This window comes from Pyrus communis, chromosome 14 (genome assembly GCF_963583255.1).
Source record: "Pyrus communis chromosome 14, drPyrComm1.1, whole genome shotgun sequence".
Classification (NCBI taxonomy): Eukaryota; Viridiplantae; Streptophyta; class Magnoliopsida; order Rosales; family Rosaceae; genus Pyrus; species Pyrus communis.
The window spans coordinates 25354331-25365264 of record NC_084816.1 but is presented as its reverse complement, the minus strand read 5'-3'; the positions used below and the strand labels follow the sequence as shown (position 1 = coordinate 25365264).

Sequence of the window (10934 nt, the reverse complement as noted above, 5' to 3'; positions counted from 1 at the left end):
ACTTGCATCATACAAGTTAATATAACATAAAGTCTACATGTTAACTTGCATCATATAAAGACGATTAGCAGGCACCATATGCACGTTCTCGTCTTTCTTCATAAATCTGCAACTGCAAGAAACAAAGACATACCTATCCACTATCTGTGAACGTTAAACTGTTTGATCCAGTGAAAGAAAGAAAAAAAAAAAAAAGGTCGGTGATTGGAACCACCACTAATTTCGAAAGCGGAGTGCTCCAACTGCATGGACGATTCGGAGAACCGAAACAACAGTCCAAAGCAAACCTGGAAGTCAAGAATTAATCCAAATCAAACAGATATCAGTACCATGTAAATGATCTTCCAAATCAAATAAATATCCATGGATTCACATACCTTTGCAGAAGTTCGATATATGGGAGGGGCAATGATGGGTGTGCTTCTCTCATGATCGCATGTAGTCGAGTTTCCGAGACACACACCCGACGTAAGTTTTGTACCCATCTTTGATAGCAGAATGGCGGTTTTTCTGTCCATGTAAGCGCATCGTGTTGTTGTGAACGCTCAAACGTGGAGGAAATTTAAGGACGTGCGCTTTCTCAAACCAAAAAGCTCTGGTTTTTTTACCCCTTGCATGCAGAGCACAAAACCCAGAACGGCAAAAACAAAGAAGGAGATCTGTGACTCTTTTTTTCAATCCTTTTCTATTTGGAACGAGAAACCACGCACTAATTTGCTGAAAACGAAAATTGATTTCCTTCCAATTATTCATCTCTAAATATTAGTGCAGCGTGGGTAGTTACCGTTGAACCTCCCACTAAACTCAGTCCAAATCGTGAGGATCCTACAGAGAGAACTATCAGCTGGTTCGCGTTTATTCTTCGTCCATCTTTTTCAACACTTACTTACTTTTTGCTTTGATTTTTTTTTCTTGAAATACAGTTTTTTTATTCAGTTATTTTTTTTTACCAGTTTGTCCTCATTTTTTCTTTTTTTTGGATTTCAATTGTGAAGGAAACAAAGCGGTTTTCTTGGCATTTCTGAATGCTTCACTAAACTAGCATTCTTTCTTTATCTCTACTATTTAATAAAATCATTTTTATTAACCAAAAGATGATGAAAAGACAAATTAGTCTTCTATCACAAAAAAAAAGAAAAAAAAGATGGGCAATAATGTAATTTCACAGGTCTAAATTTTACTGTTTTTATTGAAACCTCATCTACAAATGATTTTAAAATACCTCCAATATTTAAAAAAATTAATAATAATAATAAAAAAAACCAAAAACAAAAACCTCTCACTCCGTCCACATTCTCTCGCTCCTTCTCCCTCTTTCCTTCTCATTTTCTAAAAAAATGTGCTTATACACACAATGTATGTAAGTAAATGCTAGTATATATAGATTACAACTAAAATATATATATATATATATATAATATTTTAAATTTAACATATCAATTCAAATTTAATTTCATGTTTTAAAATTTGACATCTTCATTTTTTTTTTTTTAATCAAAATTTTGACTTCCTTTAGAAATTGTCTTATGTGCTTCCCACAATGAGGGGTTAGTGTAACTAGGGTTGGGGTTAGCATACTATTCTAATTAGGAAGAGGATACAACCTTATCCAGGAAAACCTTATCCCCGAGTTCGCGCAGAAAACGCACTCCAGCAGGAGCAGCCCCAGCCAGATCTTGCCGATCGATTCCGAGGTTGGTAGTGACCAATTATTCCCTCGAGTTATTCGTTACATTTGCCCTGTTGTCAATTATCATAAAAAGTAAGTTTATATGGTGTGCAGATTTGAGCGAGAAAGTTTCAAAACGTGAATTTTATTAAGATGGTATATCTTAATGAATTAATACTGCTAACACATTATATCTTAATGAATTAATACTGCGAACACATTCTTTGAGTGCAGTCAGCACTCAGCAGTGAAATTTTCTCTTCTATATGTTTGGGTGCGGGACTTTCAAGTTTCAAATTACTAGGGATTTAGGCAAAGTAAGCCAGAAATGGATTGCAAAAAGTTAGTAGAAATCTGGGAGAGAGGTATGTTTGAGACATTGGGACTTGAGATTGGAAGGCAGATAGATGCTATAGTATGCTTTGATATCACTCAATCATTTTTTTCCTGAAGCAACCAACCAACCATCCTATTGCGTTCAGAATTCCTCACTAATAAGTAGTCACTAGACAAAGAACATGGGCAGAGACTTGCTTCGTTGTTATATGGGAGAGATCATAATTAGTTTGATCTGAATGTAATGCCGTTTAGTGATTTTTTGTGCTCATTACTCTTTTACTGATACTCACTCAGATTCCAACAGTATGGGTACCCGTGCCCGAACCGGTGGTGATCGCCTGAGAACGGTCTGGACCCCTGAAATGGATCGATATTTCATTGATCTCATGTTAGAGCAAGTTGGCAGAGGAAATAAATTTGATGATCATTTATTTAGCAAGCGTGCCTGGAAGCATATGACATCCTTGTTCAATACAAAATTCAACTTCCCCTATGAAAAAGATGTTCTGAAAAATCGGCACAAAACACTAAGGAATTTGTACAAGGCTGTAAAAATCCTCCTTCATCAGAGGGGATTCAGTTGGGATGAAACGCGACAAATGGTGACTGCTGATAATAATGCCTGGGATGGATATATTAAGGTATACTTAAATCACCTGACCTTTCTCTTTTCTTTTCCAAATTTCCCTCTCTCTTAACCATGTCAAGAGACCTTACAGATTATGGTTTCAGGTACACCCAGATGCACGGTCATTCAGAATAAAAACCATCCCTTATTACCGTGATTTGTGTTTGATATATGGCGACGCAGCATTCGAAGAGAAAGGTAATCATTGTGTCCTTGATACAAATGTTAAAAATATGTAACGATTAGGAGCAATTGTTTTGCCAGGAGTTTTTACTTCTGCTTCTTAACCTGTTCATGCCAGGTGATAATGTTCCCGAGGAGTCATCACATTCAAGCGAGACTGGTAAAACAGCGGCCACACAGCCGACGAACGTTAATCAGGACACAGCAGAGGCTCTTCGTGATATCATTGTTGGTGAGGATTATGGAGTCACTATCTCAGAAAAATGTTTTGATTTTAGGCAGCATGCTATTACAAGTGTTCCTGAAATCACTGCTAGTAATCGCTCCAGAACTTACTGGCAGCCGCCCATGGACTGTTATTTCATTGACCTTTTGCAAGAACAGGTGCAGAAAGGCAGCAGGGTTGATGGTGTGTTTCGTAAACAAGCTTGGAAGGAGATGATTGCATTATTCAACACTAAGTTTGGCTTTAATTATGATATGGATGTTCTTAAAAATCGGCACAAAACTCTGAAAAGGCAATATAATGTTATAAAGAATCTACTTGAATTAGATGGCTTTAGTTGGGATGATAAGCGCCATATGGTGACAGCTGATGATTATGTTTGGCAAGATTATATTAAGGTAATTATCTATTCAAATACCGCATACTTATTCAATTGAAGACTTTTATTATTTATGTATTGCACATATATTCCCATTGAGTTCCTCCTGGTTAATCATGATGATTATCTTTGTTTCATTATTCAGAGTCAGAAGAAAATATTGTTATCGTAACATGCAGGAACATACTGATGCACGGCAGTTCATGACCCGACCTGTCCCATATTATAAAGATTTATGCATGATATGTGATCCAAGTCTTGATGACAGAGACTGCTATTCAGGTCAAGGTGTAGAGCAACAAAATCAAGTTGAGGGCGCCAAATTCTGTGGAGCATTAACTAGTCTTCAGTCTGCATCTACATCAGTTTCCGCCGAGGATGATGTTGTTGAGGTGCAGGAGTCGAGCCTTATGTCCCATAAGAAAAGGCGTCAACTAGAAAACTGCTCAAATCAGGCTCATCCAAAAAGATCCCGAGAAGCAGATGGTGGCATGGCTAGTGCTCTTCATGAGATGGCATCTGCTGTTTCATCGCTGTCAGATAAGAAGAGAAATGATGGGAACATGAACTCTGGCTCAATAGAAAGTGTGATTGAAGCAATACAAGCATTACCAGACATGGACGAAGACCTCGTGTTAGATGCTTGTGATTTGCTAGAGGATGAAAACAAGGCAAAAACATTTATGGCATTGAATGTTAAATTACGAAAGAAGTGGTTAACGAGGAAGCTTCGGCCGCAGTTGGCAACGTAGTATAATTTAGGCCCCAGAAACAAACAAGTGCGAGGGAAGGTAACATCAACTCTCTATGTGCTCTGAACTGATTCTGATGGTAGTTTTAGTTTATTGGGTTGTGACTGAAGTATCATGTATGGAGGAGCTTAATATGGGGAATTTGAAAGAGTATATATGGCAGCAAGTGATTAGGTTACAGTGGCCTTTCTCAACTGATATGTACTAAAGCAATTAGATATAAGCTGCAGAGCGCAATAAGTTTGAAGCTGACGGCTGATTTGAGTCGGATAGACTAATCCGTTTGCATTTTACCATATATGTATATATGTTTCAAGCTGTTTGGATTTTCATCCATCCATGATCCAGCCATACATTAGTGAGTAATTTAGCACTTGGAGAATGTAAGTCAATCACACGTCTTCGATCGACGTAATAGAATATCCTTGTTTCTGTCATGCAGCTTCCTTAGCCTTAAACGATACACATGTTAATTCATTATATTTGTACCAATACAACAACGAACAAGGTTTTATCCAAGATTAAGATGAAACTCTTGCAAAGTCTCCAGCTCTTTTCACTCCAACGTCTTTTTCTGGTGAACTTTTTACTTCACTTTGAATTGTGCGATATAGGAGTCAAAAGTGGTAAAAATTTGTAGTTTAGGGATACCACATTATCTATTATCACATCATGCGCTAACAGATATACATTATTGCCAATGTCATAGTACCCGGAAAATAGAATTATACTAGCGTACAATTTTTCTCGACAATTGAAAAATGCGTCTTTTAATTTGGGACCAGCCAACGGTACCAAATGTGAAGAAAAACATCTTTAAAAACAAAAATTTACTTATTTCGTGTGACTATTTTGTGTTTGAAGTTTAATATTGGTGTTCCTACTATTCTATAAGTTTATTGGTTTTTAACATTTTATACATCAAGTTTTTTTCACTCAATCTCGTACCTAAAATCGTAATTCTAAGACATTTTCATATATCCGTTAAGCTGTCTGTTATAACAACTATTAACCATGTGACGTAATGCGCATGTGCATATGAACAATGACTCGACGTCTCATGTCAATAGGTACCACGTGAATATTAAAAAAATAAAAAAACTATATAAAAAAAAAATTCTTTTCTCTTCCCCTCCCTCTTCGACTCTCCTGATCTCTCCCACTTCTCCCTCTTCACCTCCCTGATCGTCATCCTCCCTCTCCTCCACCCTCTTCACCTCCCCTCCCTTCTCTCTCCCCAGATCAACTTGCACCTAACCCCACCATCCATCGCCGCACCCAAAGCTTCTGCTAATATCAGTTAAGTTCAACAGTTATAAATTTTCACCTTTCGCGGTTAACAGCCACTATTTCGCTCTCAAGGTTGAACAAAAAATCATCGATTATCCAAGACTGCACACTTTGCATTGTCCACCTAGGGTTAGTTTTAGGTTTTAATCAAATTCCACGACGCTTCTCGCCTGAATCCATATCTACTGCAAATTAATTGCACTGGCTCGTAACGAAGAGAAAACGCAGTCGTTGCTCAATCGATTCATTGCCCTCAAAGCCGAAGAAAAGAAGAAGCCAAGAGCGACGCCCATACCTCGCCTCCGAGTCTTGCGACCTCGCTGAGGCCTCTAGATGGCGGCAGCAAATCATAGAGGGAAATCGGCCGAAAGGTCGCCGAGATCTAGAACGAAGCCCTCGGGGAGCATCGGACATGCGACCTCAACGACAAGATCAATAAGCTGATTCGAGCGAAGGTCCATTGGGAGTGGCAGATTGTGGAGCTCGGAGGCCCAAATTATGCCAAAAACGCCTGACGGACCTCGACAATAATATTGGCGATGTTCCGAACTCCAGCGGTCGCAGCCCCGGGTTGATAACAATGACGGTACAAATCAAGAGAGATTTTAGAGAGAGAAACAAATGAAGAGTCTTGTATATATTTCTAGAGAGAGAATGTTGATTACATCAGAAAGTGATCCAGCTCACTATTTATACAAGGAAGGAGTCTTAACAATTAAGTAACCTCCTAACTAACTCACATCCAATGGTCAATATTTCTCTAACCAATCTTCGATCTAATGATCTACAACAACTCTTGTCACTCGGCATTTACATGGTTAATATCCCCCCTCAATCTCAACTTGGGTAACCAAGTTTGAGATTGCAACAATGATGAAGAAACAAGGGACCATGTAAGCCCTTAGTCAAAGTATCAGCTATTTGGTCTATAGTGGAAATATATTCCACCTGCAAATCCCCTTCCTGCACCCTTTCTCGAACAAAATGGAAATCCGTGTCCAAATGTTTGATCCGAGTATGAAAGACATGGTTAGAGCACAGTGCCAATGTAGAGATATTATCACAACGTAACAGAGGAAGATGAGGTAAAAACACCTACAAGTATTTCAAAATCAATCGGACCCAAGCCATATCTGCAGCTGCATTAGCTAAGGCTTTGTACTCAGCCTCTGTGGAACTTCGAGATACCCCCTTTGCTTCTTAGATTGCCAAGATATAGGATTAAGACCTAAGAACACAACATAACCTGTGGTAGATCTCCTCGTGTTAATATCATAGGCCTAATCTGCATCACTAAAAGCTGTCAAGTGTAACTGTGAACTGGCAGAATAGTTAAGACCACAAGCTGCAGTGCCGTGAAGATATCGTAGGATCCTTTTAACAAGGGAGAAATGAACATCTGTTGGGGTAGGCATAAACTGACAAGCATAATTCACAACATATGCAATGTCTGGACGAGTAAATGTAAGATATTGAAGTGCTCCCACCAAACTTCGAAACATAGTTGGAGCTGGCAATGGTGTACCCTTATCTTTGAGTAGTTGAGTGTGAGGCTTGCAGGGAGTGGAACAAGGTTTACAAGACTCAAGACCAGCCTTTTTCAACAAATCCTGAATATACTTGGACTGAGATATAAACAGATCACCATTTGCTTGATATGTAATCTGCAATCCCAAAAAAAATGTAAGCTATCCCATGTCTTTCATTTCAAAAACTTCTCCTAAAGCATCAATCACTTGTTGTACCAGGAAGGAACTAGAGCCAGTAATGATAATATCATAGACATAGAGTAGAAGGATCACTACATCAGCACCTTGTGTTTTGACAAAAAGACTAGTATCAGAATCTAAGACAACAAATCCCAATGTAGGCAAATAGGTTGTGAATTTAGAATTCCAGGCCCTAGGTGCCTGTTTTAAACCATATAGGGACTTGACTAATTTGCACACATAATTAGGATGCTCAGAATCTTGGAAACCTTGGGGTTGATTCATAAACACCTTTTTCTTGTAAATCCCCGTGAAGAAAAGCATTCTTCACATCTAATTGTCTAAGAGGCCATTTTTGAGATGCAGCAAACTGTACTATATCGGACCACATGACTAAATGTATCTGCATAATCCAACCCTTGTTCTTGACTGAACCCTTAAGCAACAAGCCGTGCTTTGTATCTGGAAATTACACCATGTTGATCCCTCTTGACTTTGTAGACCCACTTGCTACCAATTATATTCCTGTTCAAAGGTGGAGGAACAAGAATCCATGTACCTTGTCTTCGTAAAGCTGTGAATTCATCCACCATTGCTTCTCTCCACTTTGCACTTTTAACAACAGCTTTATATGACGAAGGTTCATCACTTTCTGTAATAGTGAGCAAGGCAGTATATCCACAAAATGCAAAATCACCAGACAAAGAAGAAAAATGAGAATGAGCAGAATAAGCACTATAATCCTTCCATTGAATTGCACTTGACTTTAGTCTAGTTTGCATAGGATGCTCACTTGGAGATACTGGATGAGATATAGCATGTACTAAACTTGAATCATTATTTGGGTAAAAAGAAGGACCTACCTCAATTGACTCTGGGTTATGGACAAGCAATAAAGAGTTGAGAGTTGGTGCAGGGAGTAGAGTAATGTGGGGTGAGGAACCTTGGAGCTGAGAAGGAACTTGAACATTTGTGGATTCTGGAGAACTCTGTGAAGGAACTCGTATTTCTGAACGTACTTGATCTTGAACAGAATTCTCACTCCTGAAACTTTGTGAAGAAGAAGAATCCCATTGTGAATTTTCAACATGAACTGGTAGAACATAAGGAACAATCACATGATGATATCTAGAAACTGGTCCAACAACATTCGGTGCACCGGTTGAAGAACTACTGTGATAAAACGAAAATGTCTGCTCATCATGAACCACATGTCTAGAGATATACAACCTCCTGGTAGCTCTATGGTAACAAAACACACCCTTATAGCCTAAGGCATATCCCATACATACACATTGATCTGTTCTTGCATCTAATTTGGATGAGGTATAGGGTCTAAGGTAAGGATACACAGATGTGCCAAAAATTTTCAGAGAATGCAACACAGGTTGAACTTTGAACAATTGGAAAAATGGAGACTGTATACTTAAAGATTTACATGGCATCCGATTGATAAGAAAAACTGCATGTGCACATGCATGATACCAAAAGTAATGTGGAAGATTAGTTGAGGTAAGTAAGGTAATGGCAGTTTCTAATATATGCACGTGTTTTCTTTTAGCAGTACCATTATGTTGGGGAGTGTAAGGACATGATACCAAGTGCAATATACATGTTGCATTAAGAAACTTCTTAAATGCCAAACTCATATATTCTTCACCACCATCAGATTGGAAAATTTTAACAACTGCTTGAAACTGAGTTCGAATGAATGCATAGAAAGACTGAAAAACTTCCAGAACTTGAGATTTGTATATTAAAAGGAATATCCATGTGAATTTAGTACAATCATCAATAAAACTCAAATAGTATCTATAACCCTCTATTGATACAACTGAAGCTGGTCCCCATACATCACTGCTGATCCTCTTAAATGGTTTTACAGACCCCAAAGTTCTAGTTTCAAACACTTGTCTAGACATTTTGCCTTTAGGACAAAAACTGCAAACATACTTATTTATATCACTCTTATAGGTAATCTGAGAATGGGATAGCATACGATGTAGAACTTCATTGGTAGGATGACCTAACCGATGATGCCATAAAGAAGCCTTTATTAACTGCCCAAGAAATGCTTTTGGTGTAGACTGCCTCAACTGATTGTACTGGAAGAAAAGCTGCTTTGGTATGTGATATAATCCCCCACTACTCTTTCTTCTCATGAGTATTGTCTTTGTTGCCTTGTCCTACATCCAAAACCCAAATTCATCAAGAATTACATAGCAATTATTATCCTTGCATAAAGTATAGACAGAAATGAGACTTGCAGTTAACTCAGGAACATGCAAAACAGTATAGAGATTTAAGGGTTTAGACAATGTGTGAATAGAAGAAGAACCAGTATTCTTCACTGGAAGACATTCACCACTGCCAACTGTGATTTTCTGATCACCATCAAATGGTGCAATCATATTCAAGTCCTCAAGGTTACCGGTCATGTGATGTGTTGCCCCAGTATCCATGATCCAACCTTGATTATTGTTGAAGTCTACACCCTGGAAGGAATAATTGCTTCGATGGTAACAGTTAAGAGCAATATGTCCTCGCTTTCCACAGATCTGGCACTCAGGGATTAGACCATTGGAATATGGTAACTGTTCATTTTTGTAGTAACAATTGAGTGCAGTGTGCCATCTCTTGCTACAGATCTGGCATTCAGGAATAATGTTGGATTTGATACCACTGTTTCCATTCCAAGAAGTCCAGGTAGAATTGCTCCTATTATTGTTTGAGGAACCAGAGAAACTACCATTGCCTCTGTTGTTAAAACCCCCAGAATTACCAGCATTAAACCTTGGTTTTGTGTAGAACCGAGAGCCATTGAAACCAGTGTGGTTTCTGTGAGACTGTCTTACATTGGTATAATTCTGACTTCCATTGTGATAGTTACCACCTTGTCTCTGTGATTGGCCCACAAAACATGCTCCATTATAATTCTGAGAAGTAGAACTCTCTTCTTGATAAAACTGACGATTAGCTCTTGAATTAGAGTTTTCTCCTTGATAAAACTGTCCACTAGCCCCTGTAGCAGATGATTCACCTTGAGAAAACATTCCTGTCATAGGAAATTGCATAGCAGATTGATACTCCTCAGCAGTTCTTTCGGCACTCAGTAGTTGTGCACGAAACTCTTTCAATGTTATTAGTGTTTCTCGTGCCACAATCACAGTATGGATCATGTTATATTCAGAAGGCAAACCAGCTAAAGCTGCAACAATCAAATCATTCTCCGAAATACTTTCTCCTGCAGCCAATAACTAATCCTTCAAATGCTTAAGTCTGAGCAAATACTTTTCAATGGAATCAGCTCCTTTCTTAATTGTATGCAGCTCGGTCTTAAGATGATTAATTTGAGCACGTGAGACAGTAGCATATCGACCAGTAAGTTGTGTCCATGTCTTATGGGCAGTCTTACTCCCTACAACGTATTCAATAGCTTCATCGCCGAGAGTAGCAATAAGAAGACTTAGTAAAGCCTTATCTGTCTTTATCCATTCACGATAAATAGCTGTGATTTCCTTTGTCACTCCACTCTCCAAAAAGACAACATACTTAGGCGGACATACACTTGTACTATCAAAGTATTCGAAAAGATCATACCCTTCCAAGACGGACCGAAATTGAAATGACCACTTAGCAAAATTATCATCTTGTAGGCGAATTGTAAGCATTCCCAGCAATCCATCAATCTTGAGTGATGAAGTTGTCATTGTTACAAGAAATACGTAACTTTATGTAAGACTATACCAATACTACAAC

At 38.4% G+C, this 10934-nt stretch overlaps 2 protein-coding genes across 2 annotated transcripts; one reads left to right on the top strand and one right to left on the bottom strand.

Annotated features, from left to right (window-relative positions):
• The first annotated feature begins 1573 nt into the window (after nucleotides 1-1573).
• On the top strand, nucleotides 1574-4695 carry LOC137715981 (L10-interacting MYB domain-containing protein). Its single transcript, XM_068455362.1, has 5 exons — nucleotides 1574-1694; nucleotides 2303-2649; nucleotides 2741-2834; nucleotides 2938-3443; nucleotides 3604-4695. The coding sequence occupies exons 2-5, from the start codon at nucleotides 2314-2316 to the stop codon at nucleotides 4174-4176; spliced, it is 1509 nt and encodes a 502-aa protein (XP_068311463.1). The 5' UTR covers nucleotides 1574-1694; nucleotides 2303-2313; the 3' UTR covers nucleotides 4177-4695.
• A 2051-nt stretch (nucleotides 4696-6746) lies between these two features.
• Nucleotides 6747-7566, bottom strand: LOC137714691 (uncharacterized mitochondrial protein AtMg00810-like). Its single transcript, XM_068453836.1, has 3 exons — nucleotides 7467-7566; nucleotides 7212-7312; nucleotides 6747-7130 (listed from the first exon to the last, which is right to left on the bottom strand). The coding sequence occupies exons 1-3, from the start codon at nucleotides 7564-7566 to the stop codon at nucleotides 6747-6749; spliced, it is 585 nt and encodes a 194-aa protein (XP_068309937.1).
• Nucleotides 7567-10934: the final 3368 nt, after the last annotated feature.

What these genes read in the sequence shown, in the direction of transcription:
- LOC137714691 (XM_068453836.1), bottom strand. Translation starts at nt 7,566, where the DNA reads ATGTGGTCCGATATAGTACAGTTTGCTGCATCTCAAAAATGGCCTCTT. An exon ending in CGGGGATTTACAAGAAAAAG is followed by an intron (nt 7,313 to 7,466) that starts GTGTTTATGAAT and finishes TTGTTGTCTTAG; the next exon opens with ATTCTGATACTAGTCTTTTT. An exon ending in CTGGCTCTAGTTCCTTCCTG is followed by an intron (nt 7,131 to 7,211) that starts GTACAACAAGTG and finishes TTGGGATTGCAG; the next exon opens with ATTACATATCAAGCAAATGG.
- LOC137715981 (XM_068455362.1), top strand. Translation starts at nt 2,314, where the DNA reads ATGGGTACCCGTGCCCGAACCGGTGGTGATCGCCTGAGAACGGTCTGG. An exon ending in CCTGGGATGGATATATTAAG is followed by an intron (nt 2,650 to 2,740) that starts GTATACTTAAAT and finishes TTATGGTTTCAG; the next exon opens with GTACACCCAGATGCACGGTC. An exon ending in CGCAGCATTCGAAGAGAAAG is followed by an intron (nt 2,835 to 2,937) that starts GTAATCATTGTG and finishes TGTTCATGCCAG; the next exon opens with GTGATAATGTTCCCGAGGAG.